The sequence below is a fragment of the Lathyrus oleraceus genome, chromosome 2 (assembly GCF_024323335.1).
Source record: "Lathyrus oleraceus cultivar Zhongwan6 chromosome 2, CAAS_Psat_ZW6_1.0, whole genome shotgun sequence".
NCBI lineage: Eukaryota > Viridiplantae > Streptophyta > Magnoliopsida > Fabales > Fabaceae > Lathyrus > Lathyrus oleraceus.
The window spans coordinates 258457794-258478276 of record NC_066580.1 but is presented as its reverse complement, the minus strand read 5'-3'; the positions used below and the strand labels follow the sequence as shown (position 1 = coordinate 258478276).

Here is a 20483-nt window from a genome sequence, read left to right as displayed (position 1 = left end):
TTTTGGTTGTATGAAGTCCTACCAATGTAGGCAACAAGATTGAGTTGCTTTGAGGTCAAATCGAAGCAACTCAGTTCCTGATCCTCAAAATTCAACTCCCTGTATCTTCTCATATACTTGGAGTTAGACAAAATTGAGGTCAGATTCGTGCTCCTGAGCATTTTTTCTTTAAATTCATGTTTTTCTTTTTCATTTTGGTGATGGTTTAAGGTGGACCAGTCCGGTGAGGTCCACCGGAGAAGAAGACCGGAGCTCTGGCTCCGGCGATGTGTTGGCAAACTTCTCAACCATATGATCCATTTAAATTATTTTAATCCTGAGCGTTGTTTCTAATTATCACGCGTGCTGCTCAGTTGACTAAAGACCACATGGAATGCGCGCTTTGGACCATCTGTTCTGCCACCTCAATTAATGAGGGAGATCAGATGGTCCACGTATTTTTGAATTTTTAAATTTTCATTTTTACTGCTTTATTTTCATTAATTCATATTAATTTCATTATTGATCCAAAAAATATGATACTTTCACTAAAAAAATTTAAATATTTTCCTCTTTCATTTTCTAAATTAAAATTATTTTTTGGATCAATATTGATATTTTTCATGATTTAATTGTTTTTGTGCATATTTTAAATTGTTTAAAAATACTTCTGACTTTTTAAAAATAATGAAATTTTTTCTCCAAGGTCCTTTGACCTTGTTTGACCAATGATAAATCTCTTGGCCATTTATTTGGTGTTTTGAAGAGGTTTTAGGTTTTTGATAAAACATAATTTAATTTAATGTATTTTTAATTGATTTTTAATTTGTTTAATTGAACTAATTTGTGTTGAGCCATTTTTATTGACTTGTGGAGTTTGATTATTATGTTTGGGCCTTGGTCAAGGTTGATTTGACTTTTGATGGATTAAAATCATTGGATTTAGGGGATTGATGAAATGTACATATCATCTCCCAAAATGAATGAATGATTTTAATTTGATAAAATTCCTCCAATGACCAATTTGTGTTTGTCTCATCTCCCCTCCCTCTTCATCTTCAATCCCTTTCTATCCCATTCCTCTCATTGGCCAATGACATCTCAATATCCTAAGGCTAATTGGTTCATGAACCAATACAACTATGGATGAGATTAGGTCCACCCTTTGATCATTTTCTTTTTGTGTGTGGTATGTTTTAGGAGTATGGTTCATTATACCATATCTCTAACATGCATTAACACCAAAATTTTATTGCCCGACCTCAGATAGTTGCTTAGGATTAGTCTCTTCATCTCCTCCCACTTCTTAAATTTCAAATCTTTCTATCTTTTCAAAAACCTTCTTTGCTTGTGATTTCTAAACTTAGACTTTATTGCAAATTAGAAACTTTGGTCTTATGCCATTTTATTTTAAAACTCTTTTCTTAAATCAAACTTGTGAATAAATCTAATCATATTGACTTAAAGTCTCAAAACACAAAAAGAACTAACACTCATTAAAACTCTTTTAGGCCCTTTGTGCCTCCTTTAAACTTAAGTTTTTGTTAAAAGCAATTCTCTCACTTTGAAATTGATACCACGAACTACGAGATTTTGATCCCTCATTTTTATGTTGGTACGTAGGCACAAGTCTGATGATCTTGTCAAACACAAAATATAATTAATGAATTCTTTTCTCATCTCCACACTCTATTTATTGCAAACATCATTTTATACCAAAACACATACACATATAAAAAAGGGCTCCCTAGGAGTACCTAGGACACTTTGGGTGCTAACACCTCCCCTCTGTGTAACCAACCCCCTTACTTGTAATCTCTGGCATTTTATTAGTTTTGATTTGAAAACTTCTTATCTTTAGGTTTTGTTTGTACTTTTCCCTTTTCCCTTGGAAACAATAAAAGCACTGTGGCGACTCTGGTTTTATTGACGCTAAGTTTATCCATAGCTTAATGTTCATGAATTTACCGCTACATATAGCTCAGTCTCAAATGTTGGCATTGGCCAAGTCCTTTAGCATAGGGAATGTTGATTAATTCTAAGTCCAAGAGTTTAGATCAAATCCAACAGTCCACCAAGATGTTTTTATGGTTTTTGTTGTTATTAAGTGTTTTAAGGTCCTAAGACTACAAACAAAATCAAAACAAACAAACAATATATACAATCACAAGATATGGCTCAAATGAGCAAAGTGAAAATGACTTGAAACATAAACAAGTTGCATGAAATGTAAAATGGCAATGAATGATAAAGGTACTGAAATTTAAATTGCATAAAGTAAATGACTTGAAAGTAAAGCAATGTTAATTAAAAAGTTAGTCAATGATTAGTCAAATATTAGTGATGAGTTTTAATTGATTAAGTCATTCTTTGGAGAAAACTCAACCATTCATTCACAAGTATGAATCCTTGAACCAAGACATCATCCATGAGAAGGGCTCCAACTTGGATGAATCAATAAGTATGCCACTAGCTCTCATGAAAGGAAAAAAGATCAAGTTCTCAAACAATGCCATGAAGAATGTGAGACTTTCAATCTCACTTACTAGAATGATATGCCTTGAGGGACAAATTTATCTATATGTTAAGCAATCCTAATTGGACTTATGTAGAAGTCACAACTATCTAAGGTCGGACAATGAAAATATAGGTGTTAATGCATGTTAGAGATTTGGTACAAAGAACCAAACTCCTAAAACATACCACACACTAAAAAAAAGGAAGACCTATCTCAGTCAGACTCATGTTGATTCATCTGACACAAGGTCACTGATGAATCAACTAGCATTAGGCATGAAGAGATTTCATTGGTCAATGATGGATTAGGGAAGAATAGGGATGAAGATGAAGAGGGAATGGGATGTAGAAACACAAATTGATCATGAGAGGAATTTCATCTGATCAATACCATCCATTCATTTTGGGAAATGAAATGTACCTTTCATCAATCCCCTAAATCCAATGGTATTGATCATACAAAAGTCAAATCAACCATGACCAAGGCCCAAATAGAAAGTCAAACATCACAAGACCATAAAAATGGCTCAACATAATTTTTAAACATTTAATCAATTAAAAATCAAATTAAAAGTGAATTAAAATGCATTATTAAATGGACAAAACCTCAAATCCCTTCCAAACACTAAATAAATGGCCAAGGGATTTATCCTAGGTCAAACAAGGTCAAAGGGCCTTAGATAAAAAATTTCAATATTTTTGGAAAGTCAGAAATATTTTGAAACAATTAAAAATAAGTCAAAAACATTTAATTCATAAAAAATATCAAAATTAATCCTAAAAGTGATTTTAATTCAAAATATGGAAGAGGAAAATATTTAGAGATTTTTGGTGAAAGTCCTGTAAGACCCCAATTTTGACCCTAAGATCCCTCATGGCATCATAACATTTCATTTGCATAGCCTCAAGGATCATAAGCATCTTGGTTCCCTTTGCCTTTGGGTGGGATCTCTTGTGAGTGATTTGAGATCACTAAGCATGCTTGAATTGTATATTATTTCTTTTCTCATTTTATTTACTAACCAAAAGCACAAAAATATGTCACTAACATTTCTTGTTTATAGCTTGAGCAATCACAAGGTCTAAAAGCTTCTAGAAGATCCTATGTGCATTGATATGGTCAAGAGAAGATGAAAGCAAGCATGGTAATGGTTCCCAAAGCTCTCATCCATCAAATACGCCTCCCAAGTATCTCAATTTGTCAATTTGATCAAGATAAACCAAAGGGCTTGAGGATTGTCTCCCAAGGAAACCCTAATTCATCTGATCATCAACCGTGCCTTGCTCATGAAGCAACCTCAGCCCATGATCAAATACAATCAAGGGAAGTTCTTTAATTCATCATTTCATGCATATTTGAACTTACTTGAGTGTCCTCAATCATCCATTCGTCAAGATATGAGGTGTGGACTTGAGAAGTTGATCAGTCAATTCATCTGACTATTTTGAAATACACTGAGACCTAACTTTTTATGTGTTGGTCAAATGGAGATTCCCCCAAGAGAAACAATGTTCTTAAGGACAATATGAATAACTTTCATGTTCATCAAAAATTTATTTGAAGCTTGGAAGGTCATCATCCATTCCAAGACATTATAGGTCATTTTGACTGAAACCCTAATTTTGGGTCAACTTCCCAAGAACATAACTCATTCATTTTTCATGATTTTGAGGTGAGACTTAATGCATTGGAAATATAAATGTGTCTAATTTAAATGTTATGTTGATAAAAATTGCAAAATCTCAAAAGAAATACATGTGATAATGCAAAACATTATAGGTCACTTTGGGCCAAATGCATTGAAATGTGAAAAAGTCCAACTTCAAGTGCCCATAACTTCTTCATCAAAAATCCAAATGATGCAAAATTTAAGTCCAAATTGATTGTGTTGAAAATATCTACAACTTTCATGTTGAAGATTTTATCGTTTGGAGCTTGCATCATTGAGACAAAGGGGCTTGAACATTGGCCAAATTTGGAAATTTCACATGTGCATGTTTTGCACCTTACACTTCAAGCTCAAATTTCATTAATTTCCAAGGTCCAAATGAAGTTTTGATCAACATGACATTTGTTCCTTATGCAACAAGCTTTCCAACCATTACCTATAAGCCTATGTTTCAATTTTGGAAATATCATTTTCGAAGAAGAGAACCTTTTAGTGCATATTTGGAAATTCATTTCAAACACATTGCATGAGCTCATGATATCATATATGCACGTCCATTCCTTCTAATTATGATATAAGCAATCAATTCCAATCAGAATTGGGCCCTCCATGCGCCTGTACAGGCCCATGCATGGAGGCCCTCTTCTCCCATGCACACTTTGTTCATGCATATCATATGGCTTTGGCTATAAATACAAGTGATTTGCTCTTCATTTCCTTAATCTAAAGGCGCCTAAACCTCTGCTGAATTGAATCCACACCCATACCAAAGGAAAAAATCTCAATTTCTCTAAAAAAATTCAGATCTAGAATTCAGTTTCCTCGACTGTTTTCTTAAGATCTAAAGTTCCTACACCTCTTCACCTTGATCCATAGAAGCTTCTGTTTGCAAAAGAACTCAAAGATAATGATTCAATTCATCTCAATTCCAAGGTTTTGCTCCACTACATTTTGCTTCGAAACAACACATATATTGTTCCATTTGCCTTGATTTTGTATGATCTGAAGTCCTCTGCATAGAGGCATCATTATTGTGTTCTTAATTTTTAAAATCAAGCAAGTTCAGTTGAATACCACCAAAGTTCCATCTCTGATTTCTCTCTCAATAGGGATCTAGAGTGGAATTGAGTGATGTACATCACTCCACCTTTCATTTGGTACCTGGATCGTGCGTTTTGGTGCACATTTGTTCTTCTGCAAATTTGAGCTCTCACCGGAGCTAGCTGGAGAAGACGGTGGCGCTGGCCACCGTCTGGTCTCCAGATCAAATCGTGACCATCCATTCTCATTTCCAGATTTGATCTAGGCCTCTCATTGTTATGACCTTTTAATAACCATCGTGTTTTGCATTGACTTGGATGTATGGTGGATGCGCGCCTGAGAGCCATGTGATATGCCAGCTCAATTAATGAGCCATCATCCAACGCCTCTCCTTTTTTCTAATTTTTAATTTCTGATTTCTATTTTCTTTTATTTCTTTTAATTCCATTTTATTTCTAAAATCCATATCTCTTTCATTATTGGTCCAAAAATTATGGGACCAATTGCATTATTTCTCTTTTATTTTCTACTTTCTAAAAATGATTTTTAATATTTTTTATTTCATCATTTGCTATTTTTTAGTAATTTTCTCTTTTCTGGTTATTTTTAATTCATTTTAAATAGTTTTTGATATTCAAAAAATACAAAAATATTTTCTCAACCTCTTTGAATGATGATAGATCTATGAAAAATATTCTCATCAATTTATTAATTGATTTGAGATTTATTTGAGATTTTAGTTCAATTAGGTTATTTTTATACATTTTTTAATTGATTAAAAATAGTTTCTGACTTTTAAAAATGCTGAAATTGTTTGTCAATCTTTGTTTGACCTTGTTGAACTTGGGATAATTCACTTGGACTTTTCAAAGTTGATTTGAAGTGAATTTGAAGTTTGACCTTTCTTTATTATTTTAATTCAAGTATTATTTTAAATATTAAAAACGCCAAAAATATTTTGTTCATTTCTTGACTTCTAATTTTCATATTGCTTCTGTTTTCTATTGTTTGACCTCGATCTTCTCTATCTTTGGTCATAGCTTGTTGATTAATACATTCCATTTCATTTGATGCACTTTAATATTCTTTTTCTTTTTCTCCTTCTTTTTTTTCTTCTTTTTTTTATCAATGAGTTAAAGATTGGTGGTTAGCATTGATTATGGAGGTTTAATCTTCCTTGATTCAAATCTAATTCATCTTGATCATGGATCAAGTGAGTGGCTTTGAGTTAAGGATAGATTGCTTTCTAAATCATGCAAAGGACCTAAATCAATACAAGATCATTTCTCATCTTCTTTTTGGCATGGCAAGTTGTTGGAGTTTGATTCACTAATCAAGACCTCTAACTTGTGTTGTTGCCTACATTATTATTGACCGGCCTCAGATAGTTGTGACTTCTACATAAGTCCAATTACGATTGCTTAACATAGCGCTAAATTTGCCTTAAGGCACACTAATTACTAACACTAACCATTAACCATTAACATTTAATTCTTGCTCTTTACATTTATGCAATTTACTATTCTTGTACATATTATTCATTGGCTTTTCCCCCTTTGCTCACTTGAGCACATGTTTATGTTAATGAAATTTGTCTTTTGCTCACTTGAGCACATAATTGTGTATATACTATTGTGCTTGTGTTTTGTTTTGATTGTTGTGGACCAAATGCAAAGAAATGGACAAATGGACTTAGTTTCTAGGATATTCCCTATGCAAAATTGGAGTAAAAGGACCTTAATGTTGAAGATGGATTAGAAGGACCAAACCTCTAAACTCACTCTTGTCCATTCTTGATTTGCTTCATAAAACTCTTTGATGTGTGTGCTTTTGTGCTAGGGGATCCTATGTGAGCCAAATTGAAGAACCATTGCCATGTTCATCCAAAATGAAAGATACAAGAGACATTGGGGATCTTCTAAGAAGCTTGTTTGATTATGTTGATTGCTTGAGCTTACAATTATTTTGCTTGCATATTCCAAAGGATGGGAGCTACTTGGATCATCAATATGATCTCAAGAGAGGAACTCCAATTGTGGTCTTGTTTCTTACCTTTCATCTCTTGTATGATTAGGACTTTAGCCATTCTTATTCTTCCCTCCACTCTAACCCAAGCCAAAACTTTTTGTGCAAACATTTAACACTTGTTTTAAACATTAGAAACCTAAGCCTTATGCTTTTGATTTTCAAACTTTTTTTTCACAACACTTATTTTGAATTGAACCTTTAAATCAACTTTGACCATATTTTGTAAATACTTTTCATTGGTAAATACCACTCATTCAAATACCTTTTTGTGGTTTCAATGGCCACTCTCTTATTCAAAACTTTTCATAACCTTTAGCTATTAGGTTTGAGTTATCCTTGAGGTAGATGTAATACTCACCTATATCCGTAGTGATGGACAATGAGTCTTCCATGCTTATTATAGGGTTAACCCCCCACTAGCATGTTGAAGCTATCCTCACATGGTGGATTTGTGGTTTTAGGTTGAGTTTTCTCCCTTGGATAACAAAAGACCTTAAGGCTTTTGGACCAATCAATTCACCAACTTGTTTTGAGATTTCTACCCCGAACTACGAGGTTTTGATCCTAATCTTTTTAAGATGGTACGTAGGTAATGGGTTTATCCATCCAAACACAAAATGTAAATAACTTGTATATTCTCTTCTCATCTCTTCAATCATGTTTGCACAAATAAACTTTCACAAAATACCAACCTTACAACAAGTGTGAAAAAGGTTCCCTAGGAGTACCTAGGATGTTTTGGGTGCTTAACACCTTCCCATTGCATAACCAACCCCCTTACCCAGATCTCTGACATTTTTACTAGTTTTTGATTCGATAAAACTTTTAGGTTTTTATTCGCTTTCTAACCATTCCTTTGGATAAATAGAAGTGCGATGGCGACTCGACTTGTATGATTTACCTTGGAGTTAGTCAATATCTCTAATGGTAACGAATACCCCGCTACAAGTCCCATATTTTTTGGATTAAAAATAAAATTTCTATGAATTAAATAAAAAAGGGATTAAATAAAAAATCAGAATTAAAAAAGAAATTAGAAAAAACGAGGGCCATCAGATCTCCCTCATTAATTGAGGTGGTAGATCTGATGGCCACACACATATGGAACATGGTGGAACGAAGCCAATGCGCCACACACGTGGTAATGAAAACCAAGGGTTATGATTAAAACATTTGAATCAGATCAAAAGGTTGGGAAGGCGCCAACGCACCACCGGAGCCCTAGCTCCGGTCTCCTTCTCCGGTGGACCTCACCGAACTGGTCCACCACCAACCTTCACTAAAATAAAAAAGTGAGTACACTAATTCAAAGGAAAAATGCTCAGGAGCTCGAATCTGGGCTCAATTTTGTCCAATTTCAAATATATTGAGAGATATGAGGAATTGAATTTTGAGGTGCACGATCTGAGTTACTTCGATTTAGCCTCAAAGCAACTCAATCTTATTGCCTACATTGGTAGGACTTCAGACAACCAATAATCAAAGAGAATAGAGAAGAATTGAGTGAGAATCGAAGGCTTAAAGTTTGGAAAAAATCACCTTTGGATAGCAATGATTTGACTTAATCTTGATCTGAATTCACTTGGTTCTTCGTCCTCTTGCTTGCAGTGACCAATTGAGATGAAAATAGCAGTGAATCATTGGAGTTTAAATCTCAAAATAGAAGGTGAAATTCAAACTCGATTTAAAAGAAACCTTCAAGGAATTCTATGGAGTAGGGTTCTGAGATAGCTTGGCAAGGCTTGGGCAGGGTGTGTCAGTTGTTCTTGAGGCAATGCAGTTGTATTTATAGGCTATGGAATTTAGTTTTGCACCTTTTCATTTTTGGACAAAAATAGCAACATTGGTGCATGGGTGCATGGGAATTGAATTAGGCCTAACCAATGATGCAATCCAACTCCAATTCTTGCATAATGGATACTAAAGTCATCACATGGAAGCATGCAAAAGGAAATAATCACTTGAGTTCATATGTTGCCAAAATAAGCCCACAAAAGGAACCATGCGCAAGTCCCTCAATTCTTGTCCAAATGAAGTTATCTTAGACGTTTTGGAAATGTGACATCAAGGGGAACAACTTTGATGTTGAACACTTTTCCATTTGGAACTTGGATCATGATGAATTTTGAGGTGGAAGTTGGAGAAATCAAACATAGTTGAAAAGTTTCTAAGTATAAAGTCGAATGACCACTTCTTCCACCTTGAATAACTTTTGATATGAACTTCAAATGGAAATGGCTTCTTCATCAAAGTTGTAGATATTTCATTGCTATTAAATTTGGTAACAAATTTGACATCATTTGGATTTGGCATGAGGTAGTTATGCATTTCAGAAATTGAGGAAAATTGTTTGTTCAATGATGATGACCCCAAATGACCTATAATGTTTCCTCTTGGTACATTCCCTTGTAAGTGGAATTTTACATTTATCAAATAATAAAAGTTGTATAATACATATTTATATTGATCATGAAACTTGGATGGCATTCATATCATAAATATTGAGAAAGTTATGCTTCTCGGAAGTTGACCTTCTAACTAGGGCGCAGACAAAATGACCTATAATGGTTCACCATAAAAAATGACATTCCAATCAAACCTAGATATTTATGCCAACATGAAAGTTGTTTGTAATGTCATAAAGAGTAAATTTCATCTTGTAATCATTTTCATATGACAAACATTGTAAGAGATAGGGTCTAGGGAACCCTAGTTTTGACCTGTTAACTTTCTTTGGTCAACATCTTTGAACCAACTTATAAACTTGAAGTTATCTTGATATTTGGATCTAATGAAGGATCATATATTCATAAGATGATGTAATCATACCTTGAAATCTTTGGCCAATTGTAGAAGAAACTTGTTGAGGAAGTCACACAAGATACCCAGATGAATTAGGGCTTCCAAGGCAAACAAGTTTCAAAGTCTTTATGAATTCTTGATCAAAATGATAAATAATTAACATGGGGATCCATATATGATGTTTAGAAATATTTTGAACCATTCCTTGATTGATCTCTTGTCATGAGAGTCTAAAACCCTAGTTGTGAGCTTGATAGGGCACAGGTGGGTGCACACACTACCTACAAAAGAAACAAAGTTATACATAGACATATTTTTTGGTATCTTGGTTAGTAAACAAAAGGATAGAAAGTATGATGAAATCAAATATGCTTGGTGTTCTCTCCCAATACAAACCCAATGAATGAGGGGTGAGGAGGATTCCAAGGTGTGATCCCAAAGCCAATGAAAATGATGAGATAGCATGAGGGATCTTAGGGTCAAAATTGGGGTCTTACACCTGAATCTCGATCCTGACTATGGATTTATCTGGGATACTAAGGAGGAAATGGATCCTGAAATCGTAATTCTACCTACGGGGTCGCCTGCAGTCGATGGAGATGTCTGCTGAGTCAGAAAGTTTGGCTCAAATTTTGGCCTATTTGGCTGAGAACAAAAGAAAAACAGCTATAGAAGCTGAGAAACAACAAAATTTGGTTATCAAAGCCAAAGTTGAGGAATGAGAAGATGGCCGACAAGGCCAAACAACAGCTTCAGAAATCCGAAAGCTAAATTGAATTTATGACAATAAGTCTTTGGGGTTTGAGAAAAACCCATTGAATGGGTTGTAGAGAATGCAAGTGCAAGACCCACTCGAAGAGATAGATCTCTGAGATGGGGTCACAAAAAGACCAACTTATATAAGCATTAGAGTTGGGTCGAAGATGAAGGTTAAACTGATCAAAGTATTGAAAGAATTTAGCGGTAAATTCATGACCATCAAGTTATGGATAAGCTAGACATCAAATAACAAGAATCGCCACCACGCTTTTATTGTTTCCAAGGGAAAAGGGAAAAAGTACGAAAAAAACCCAAAAGTAAGAAGTTTTCAAATCAAAACTAATAAAATGTCAGAGATTACAGGTAAGGGGGTTGGTTACACAGAGGGAATGTGTTAACATCCAAAGTGTCCTAGGTACTCCTAGGGAGCCCTTTTTGTGTGCATATGTATTTGGTACAAAAATGATGTTTACAAACAAATAGAATGGGGGATGAGAAAAAGAATTCATTAATTATAGTTTTTTGTGTTTGGCAAGACCTTCGGACTTGTGCCTACGTACCAACATAAAAATGAGGGATCAAAACCTCATAGTTCGTGATACAAATTTCAAAGCGGATGCGTTACTTTTAACAAAAATTAACTTTGAAAGGTACAAAGGCCTAAAAATGGTTTGAATGAGTTAGTTATTTTTGGCTTTTTGAAAGTTTAAGTCGAGTGTAATTAAGTTTATTTACAAATTTGATTTAAGAAAAGAAGTTTGAAAATGCAATGCCATAAGGCCAAAGTTTCTATCTTTTTGCAAAATGGTCGAATTTTAGAACAAAATAAGTTCAATCAAAGAAGATTTTGAAAAGGGAGGGAGATATTTTGAAATTAAAGAAATGGGGAGAAGATGAAGAGACTAATCCTATGCACAAAATTAAAAGTTAAGAGTTGAAAAGATCAGACCAAATGGGTAGCAATCCAATAGACAAGAATGTCAATAGAAACCCAGAATTCCCTATGTACATTAATGGTCAAAGACCCCAAAAACAAGCAAAGTATATACAATCAAGATATATCACACAATATGGTCCAAGTGGACAAAGTCAAAATTGCATTAACATAAACAATTAGAATGATATGAACAATGGCAAATGAATAAAGGCAAAAATTAAATGACATTAAAGTAAATGACTTGAAATTAAAAGTTAGTTGTTAATGAGTTAGAAGTTAGTATTGTTTTGCTTTTACTTTTCATTTTAAGACATTCTTTGGAGAACACTCAACCCACTTATCACAAGCATGGATCCTTGAGCCAAGACATTTTCCAAAGGAAGGAAAAAATGCCAAGTTTCCACATAATACCATGAAAGAGGGGAGACTTACAATCTCACTAACTAGAATGCTATGTCTTTTATGTCACAAATTTAGCGCTATGTTAAGCAATCGTAATTGGACTTATGTAGAAGTCACAACTATTTGAGGTCGGGCAATAGAATTTTGGTGTTAATGCATATTAGAGACATAGTATAATGAACTATGCTCATGAAACATACCACACACAAAAAGAGATATGCAAAAGAGGTGGCCTAATCTCATCCATACTCATGTTAATTTTTCAATCAACTAGCTTTAAGACTTTGAGATATCATAGACCAAATGAGATGAATGCATAAAGAAGGGGAATAAGATGAAGGGGGAAGGGAATGGATCAAAACTCAAATTGATCAAAGGAGGACTTTTACCAAATTAATATCATCCATTCATTTTGGGAGATGGAATGTACATTCCATCAATCCCCTAAATCCAATGATATTAACTTGACAAAATCAAATCAACCTTGACCAAGGCCCAATAACAAGAGTCAAACACAAACAAGTCATCACAATTGGTCAACAAAATTATTTGGCATTTATTCAAATTAAAAATACTAAAATAAGGCATTTAAATTAAATATGGTTTGTCAAATTCCTAAGATCTTATCAAAACACCAAATAAATGGCCATGAGATTTATCATAGGCCAAACAAGGTCGAAGGACCTTGGAGAAAATATTTCAGAATTTTTAAAGACTTAAAAGTATTTTTAAACAAGTAAAAATAAACAGAAAATCAATTAAATCATGAAAAATATTAATAATGATCCAAAAATAATTTTAATTCAAAATATGAAAGAGGAAAATATTTGAATTTTTTTGGTGAAACTGTCATATTTTTGGATCAATATTAAAATTAATATGAATTCATGAAAATAAAAGGAATAATAGAAAATCAGAAAAATAACAAAAAATGTGGGGCACTTGATCTCCCTCATTAATTGAGGTGGCAGATCAAGTGGTCCTCAACGCGCTTTGTAACACCCCAATTCTACCCGTCGTAAATTCAATTAAAAATCAGAGTAAACAATTTTCACACAAAATTGAGGCATCACATATATCATTTCATCAACACTTAAACAAGTTACACAACACGACAATTGCGCAAGGATCCACTTAGTCCTTGTTAAATAATAAACAACACTGTATATGGATTCACCTAGTCCATATAGCAGCAATACACAAAAAAAATTGCAACGGAAATCATTTAGATAATTAAGTCGAGTCGTACATTTACACATTTAAAGAAAACAAGCAAACAAATGCCCATCACAACTATCATATACAATGATATACAAAAGGGCATTGTTACTATCAAAATCATGAAAAGCGTTTATTAACCCCTGAGTGTTACAATCCTAATAAGAGCAATGACACCAAAAGTGTGCTACCACTATCCTCCTCTTAACACGGAGCACCTGCACGTTATCAATATAAAGGTAACGGCCAACAACAAAAGGGTGAGATACTCAAATCATATAATCAAGATAATGATAAGCAATATATAAGTAAATTCGGAAAGTTAGAAATATTGTTACCACATCGCATAATCCTTCCCTTGAATGCTTATGTATTTAATCATAAACAAAGTCAATAATCATCCACAACATCAATGTTACATCATAGCATCTCATCACTTTAACATTTCATCAATCCATCATAAAACATTACGATTCATCGCATCATCGCAAAATATCACCGCACTTCATAAACCGTCACATAACAACAATTATCACAAAATGCAGAAATAAACATAACCAACATATGTGACTCAACTATGCAAATGCTATGCGGTACCGACTCGTCGCTTTGCCATCAAGGCCAAGGCTTTATGCCCACTTCACTTTTGCCAAAAGGCCACGTCGCTATTGCCAAAAGGCCACGTCGCTTATGCAAATGTATGTGACTCCATGATAAATGATAGACATACACCAAAATCATCATCGCATCAACATAACTCATCACAATGGCCGAAGCCCACGTCGCTATTGCCATTTAGGCCACGTCGCCATTCATATGCATAAAAGCATTCACACAACATCATATTCACCAACATTTATACATATGTTTATATATAAAACAAATGAGAATATTCATCACAATCAATTGTTTCATCATACAATCTCTTAGGTAATTCAACCTCATGCTATGTTTATTTACATCGCACACCTACACACTATAGTTAAGTGGTATTCCTCATTAATCAAATATGCTTCCTACTATATCAATTGTTAATCACTTTTCCAAAATAATCACTTATTAAAATAAGCCCTTATAATGGCCTATAAACATCAACAACATGTAGAAAATTTCATAAGCTTCGCAACGCTTCGAACGGGGACCAAAACGGAGTTACGGTTCAAAAGTTATGACTGTTTGAAGTTTACAAAAAAAAATAATTTGTTTTCAACTCAGCTGGCGCCGCGAATTTAGCAGGAAACATAGAAAATGCGTTTTTGACCGTTAAATACCTTCCGGACCTCCGATTTCGATTCCGTAAAAAGTCTCATTCTCAGATTTCAACGAACTACAATATTTTCAGTATTACAAAGCCATTCTAATCCACAATTTAACTTTTATTTCATCATTCTAAACATCATTCAATTAATTTCCAACACGTCCTAAATTCACAATTTGTGAAATTACTCATACTTTAAGTCATCAACACAATAGCATATTTTTCACAACATACATCAACCCCAAACCATCAACAACAACACAACACACAATGTTATTTATCATTCTTCTAAACCTAACCCTAACATTTTGCAAAGAATTGATACATGTTCAATAATCACAAACAATCAACACTACATCAAGAACACAAACAACATTTTCAAAGCAAGGAATCCAATCACAACATCAAAACCCAACAATATCCTCTAACAACCATTACCCACATAAAACCCATCATTTTCATAATTATAGGAAATGATAACTCACACCCTTACCTTAGAGATGATGATTGAGTTACTCTATAGTGTTCTAGCAAGCTTGGGTTGATCAAGATGATGCTCTTCTTCTCCAATTTCCTCTTCCTCCTCCAAACCCTAACGTTTCTCTCTTTTCTCTCTTTTCTCCTCCTTCTCTCTACTTCTTTCTATTTCCCTTCTTTCTATTTCTCTTCTTTCTATTTCTATTCTATTTCTATTCTTTGTTTTAATTAAATAAAAACTAACTAATGGGCTTAATTGTTACACCTCCCTTAATTACTATATACACCACTAGGCCCAATAGCTATTATACCACAATTCTTATAATTAAACTCTAATAATATATTAACACACAATAAAATATTTTACCGAAATAATTATAAATCAAACATTATAAAAATAATAGTAATAACACTTAATAAAAATCAGGGCGTTACAACTCTCCCCCACTTAAATATATTCGTCCTCAAAAATTACCTCATTCGAATAACTCGGGGTAGGAGTCGCGCATCCTGTTCTCCAATTCCCATGTCGTGCTTTCTCCGACTGCACCAATCCAAACAACCTTCACCCAATCAATTTCCTTTCCCCGTAGGGACTTTGTCTCACGACCTTCGATCCTCAAAGGCATCGTCTCAACCGTAAGGTTATCGTGCACTTGAATATCATCCATTTGAATCACATGAGACGGATCCAGAATATACTTCCTAAGTTGAGACACATGGAACACATCATGCAAATTCGAGAGGTTTGGCGGTAACGCCACTCTATAAGCAACTTTTCCCACTCTACTCGTAATTTGATACGGTCCAATGAAACGAGGAGTCAACTTCTTAGCTTTCAATGCTCGTCCAACACCGGTCGTAGGTGTGACTCTTAGAAACACATGATCACCCTCTTTAAATTCCAAATCCTTTCTCCTCTTATCATGATAACTCTTTTGCCTATTTTGAGAAATCTTCATCTTATCCCGAATCATCTTAACCGTCTTGGTAGTTTCTCGAACAATCTCGGGTCCAAGTACCACACTTTCACCAAATTCATGCCAACACAACGGAGTCCTACACCTCCGCCCATACAAAGCTTCAAAAGGCGCCATTCCAATACTTGAATGGTAACTATTGTTGTAAGTAAACTCCACCAACGGAAGGTGAGTATTCCATGAACCTCCTTGTTCAAGAATACACGCCCTTAACAAATCTTCCAAGGATTGGATAGTCCTCTCCGTTTGACCATCCGTCTGAGGATGATACGCCGAACTCAACCTCAACTTGGAACCTAAAGCTTCTTGCAAACTCTTCCAAAATTATAAAGTGAACCTCGGATCTCTATCCGAAACAATACAAAGAGGAACACCGTGCAGCCTCACAATAACATTGGTATAAATCTCCGCCAACTTCGACACCGGATAACTTATGTTAATAGGAATAAAGTGAGCCGACTTTGTAAGCCTATCAACAATCACCCAAATAGCATCACATCCTCTAGATGTATTCGGTAAACCCGTCACAAAGTCCATGGAAATGCTATCCCACTTCCACTCAGGAATTTCTAACGGTTGCATCAACCCCGCAGGTTTCTGATGCTCCACCTTTGATTTCTGGCAAGTCAAGCACGCATACACGAACTGAGCTACTTCACGCTTCATTCCCGACCACCAAAATAATCTTTTCAAATCTTGGTACATCTTAGTCGCTCCGGGATGAATACTCAAATTACTCCTATGGCTTTCTTCCAAGATCATCCTTTTTAAATCCACATCATCGGGAACACAAATCCTATCACGAAACCTCAACACACCTTGTGCATCCAATTTGAAATCCTCATTCTCAGATCGTCCGAGTCCAATGATCACATCAACAAGTTTCATATCCAGCTTCTGAGCCTCTCTAATGCTATCAAGAAAATCATTGTTAATCTTTAACATACCCAAAATCACACTTCTTGGTGTCACCTCGATCACTAAGCTCATATCTCGGAATTTCTCAATCAACTCCAACTCTTTCATCATCAAGGTCGACATATGCAAAGTCTTCCTACTTAGAGCATCGGCCACCACATTCACTTTTCCCGGATGGTAGTTCAACCCAAAGTCATAATCCTTTAGCAATTCCAGCCATCTCCTTTGTCTCATGTTCAGCTCTTTTTGATCAAACAAATACTTCAAGCTTTTATGGTCACTAAAGACTTCAAATCTAGATCCATAAAGGTAATGTCTCCAAATTTTCAAAACAAACACAACCGCCGCAAGCTCCAAATCATGCGTAGGGTAGTTCTTCTCATGAATCCTTAATTGTCTAGAAGCATAAGCAACCACCTTACCATTCTGCATAAGCACACCTCCTAATCCCATCTTCGAAGCATCCCAATAAACCACAAACGGTTCCTCGGGATTTGGCAAAATCAAAATCGGAGCCGTTGTCAACCTTTTCTTCAACTCAAGGAAACTTTCTTCGCATCGGACATCCCACACAAAAGCAGCACCCTTAAAGTTAACTTAGTCAAAGGAAGTTCCAACTTAGAAAAGCCTTCTATAAACCTCCTATAGTAACCTGCCAAGCCTAGGAAACTTCTTATCTCGGTAACTGACGTAGGAGCTTCCCATTGCAACACCGCATCAATCTTCGATGGATCAACCGCAATTCCGTCACCGGAAACAACATGACCAAGAAAGCTAACTTCTCTCAACCAAAACTCACACTTAGACAACTTAGCATACAATCTCTTCTCTTTCAACACTTGCAAGACAATACGCAAATGTTCCACATGCTCTTCCTCCGACTTAGAATAAATCAAAATGTCGTCTATGAACACCATCACAAATTGATCCAAATAAGGATGGGAAATATGATTCATGTACTCCATGAATACTCCCGGCGCATTAGTAACGCCGAAAGGCATCACCGTGTACTCGTAGTGTCCATAACGAGTCCTGAAAGCAGTTTTCTGAATGTCCTCATCTTTCACCTGAATTTGATGGTAGCCCGACCTTAGATCAATCTAACTGAAAATACGAGCACCCACTAAACGATCCATCAAGTCATCGATCCTTGGGAGTGGATACCTATTCTTAATCGTCACCTTATTCAATTGTCTATAATCAATACAAAGTCGCATGCTTCCGTCTTTTTTTTTCACCAGCAAAACTGGAGCTCCCCAAAGTGATACACTAGGTCTCACAAACTTCCTTTCAAGCAAATCCTCTAGCTGACTCTTCAGTTCAGCCAACTCTGATGTTGACATCCTATACGGCGCCATAGAGATGGGTCTAGTACCAGGTACAAGGTCAATAGTGAACTCAACTTCTCTTTCTGGCGGTGCACTAGGAATCTCATTGGGAAAAACTTCAGGGAAATTGCACACCACCGGCAAGTCCACAGTTACAGCCCGACTCTCCACAGACAAGCTTGCCATCAACAAGAACACCAACGCGTCTTCTTCTATGAACTCCTTCAATTGTTTCTTGGATAACAATTTTGTTCTTCCCTCTTCTTCGGCAGAAGAAAACCTCACAGTGTTGTTGTAGCAATTAATATGAACATAGTTGGATTTCAACCAGTCCATACCCAATACTACATCCAACCCGACAAGCGGCAAACAAACAAGATCAACTACAAAATCTTTACCAAATATTGACAAGGGGCAACTCTTACACGCAAGAGACGTAGATACCGTTCCCTTAGAGGGATCCTCAACAATCATATCTCTACCCAAGGAAGACAAAGAAAGACCCAATCTTTCAACACAATCCGCAGCAACAAAATAATGTGTGGCACCGGTATCAATAATAGTAATTAAAGGAATGCTATTAATGAAACAAGTACCTCGAATAAGTCCATCTTCATTTGTAGTATGAGTTCCCGACAAAGCAAACACTTTACCACTCTCTTGTCTCCTCTTTGGCTTCTGACATTTAGCACTGATATGTCCTCCTTCCCCACAGTTAAAGCAAACAACATCCTTCTGCTTACAATCACGAGCCGCATGTCCTGGCATACCACAACGGAAACATCTCGTTTCACCAAGCCTACACACATTACTCTTGTGACCCGACTTTCCACACTTGAAACAGATAACATTAGCAGGAGCATCTCCCCCACTTGTTCTTCGACCCAGAATCACTTTCTGTTTCCCTCTTCCAACTGGAGTTTCATATGGCTTACCACGGATGTGTTGACCCCTTCTTCTCTTCTCAGACAAGATCTTATAGTGTGCATTATTGTCCTCTTCAAAGATTCTACAACTATCAATCAGATCCGCAAAGACGCGAATCTTTTGATATCCCACAACTTTCTTAATTTCCGGACGCAATCCATTTTCAAACTTGATGCACTTAGAGAATTCGGCATTGGCTCCATCATAGTGAGGATAGAACTTAGCCAATTCAGTGAACTTAGCAGCATACTCCGTGACTGACAAGTTCCCTTGCTTCAACTCGAGGAATTCAATCTCTTTCTTTCCTCGCACATCTTCTGGATAATACTTCCTCAGAAATTCTCTACGAAACCCTTCCCAAGTAATCTCCTCGCCCACAGTTTCCAACCTTAGACGAGTGTCCACCCACCAATCATCGGTTTCACCTGACAGCTTATGAGTTCCATAACGGATCTTTTGCACAAGAGTGCAATCCATCACTCTGAAGATTCTTTCGATCTCCTTCAACCAAGCCAAGGCTCCTTCAGGATCATACCTACCCAGAAAAGTAGGCGGGTTCTCCCTCTGAAACGTCGCCAGACTACGAGACCCCACGTTCTCGTCAGCATTGGGTGGGTTCTGGAACGCCTGAGCCATTGCCTGCATAACTGCAGCAAGAGCCTCATCATTCCTCCCAGCGTTTCTTCCGGCCATCTTACACTTCTGCTCACAACACACACAAGGATTAGCAACAAATTAACAACACAAGGTCGTTAAACAACAAAAGACTCAACAACGTGGTCGGATGGACCGACCTGCTTTGATACCACTAATGTAACACCCCAATTCTACCCGTCGAAAATTCAATTAAAAATCAGAGTAAACAATTTTCACACAAAATTGAGGCATCACATATATCATTTCATCAACACTTAAACAAATTACACAACACGGCAATTGCGCAAGGATCCACTTAGTCCTTGTTAAATAATAAACAACACTGTATATGGATTCACCTAGTCCATATAGCAGCAATACACAAAAAAATCGCAACGAAAATCATTTAGATAATTAAGTCGAGTCATACATTTACACATTCAAAGAAAACAAGCAAACAAATGCCCATCACAACTATCATATACAATGATATACAAAAGGGCATTGTTACTATCAAAATCATGAAAAGCGTTCATTAACCCCTGAGTGTTACAATCCTAATCAGAGCAATGACGCCAAAAGTGTGCTACCATTATCCTCCTCTCA

The 20483-nt window shown here is 35.8% G+C and overlaps 2 protein-coding genes across 2 annotated transcripts; both read right to left on the bottom strand.

Moving 5' to 3' along the window:
• Window positions 1-15564: 15564 nt before the first annotated feature.
• Window positions 15565-16185, bottom strand: LOC127122800 (uncharacterized). The gene has a single exon (XM_051053085.1). It carries the CDS (start codon window positions 16183-16185, stop codon window positions 15565-15567), a length of 621 nt encoding a protein of 206 aa, XP_050909042.1.
• Window positions 16186-16392: 207 nt separating this feature from the next.
• Window positions 16393-19934, bottom strand: LOC127122799 (uncharacterized). Its single transcript, XM_051053084.1, has 5 exons — window positions 18168-19934; window positions 17673-18053; window positions 17249-17571; window positions 16643-16981; window positions 16393-16537 (listed from the first exon to the last, which is right to left on the bottom strand). Exons 1-5 carry the CDS (start codon window positions 19932-19934, stop codon window positions 16393-16395), a joined length of 2955 nt encoding a protein of 984 aa, XP_050909041.1.
• Between the last annotated feature and the right edge of the window lie 549 nt (window positions 19935-20483).

Excerpts from the sequence above, each read along its gene's own strand:
- LOC127122800 (XM_051053085.1), bottom strand. The coding sequence starts at position 16,185 with ATGGCGCCTTTTGAAGCTTTGTATGGGCGGAGGTGTAGGACTCCGTTG.
- LOC127122799 (XM_051053084.1), bottom strand. The coding sequence starts at position 19,934 with ATGGCCGGAAGAAACGCTGGGAGGAATGATGAGGCTCTTGCTGCAGTT. Across the intron at positions 18,054-18,167 it reads ATTATAGACAATTGAATAAG|GTGAAAGATGAGGACATTCA; the intron begins GTGACGATTAAG and ends CATCAAATTCAG. Across the intron at positions 17,572-17,672 it reads AATGGGAAGCTCCTACGTCA|GGTGCTGCTTTTGTGTGGGA; the intron begins GTTACCGAGATA and ends GTTAACTTTAAG.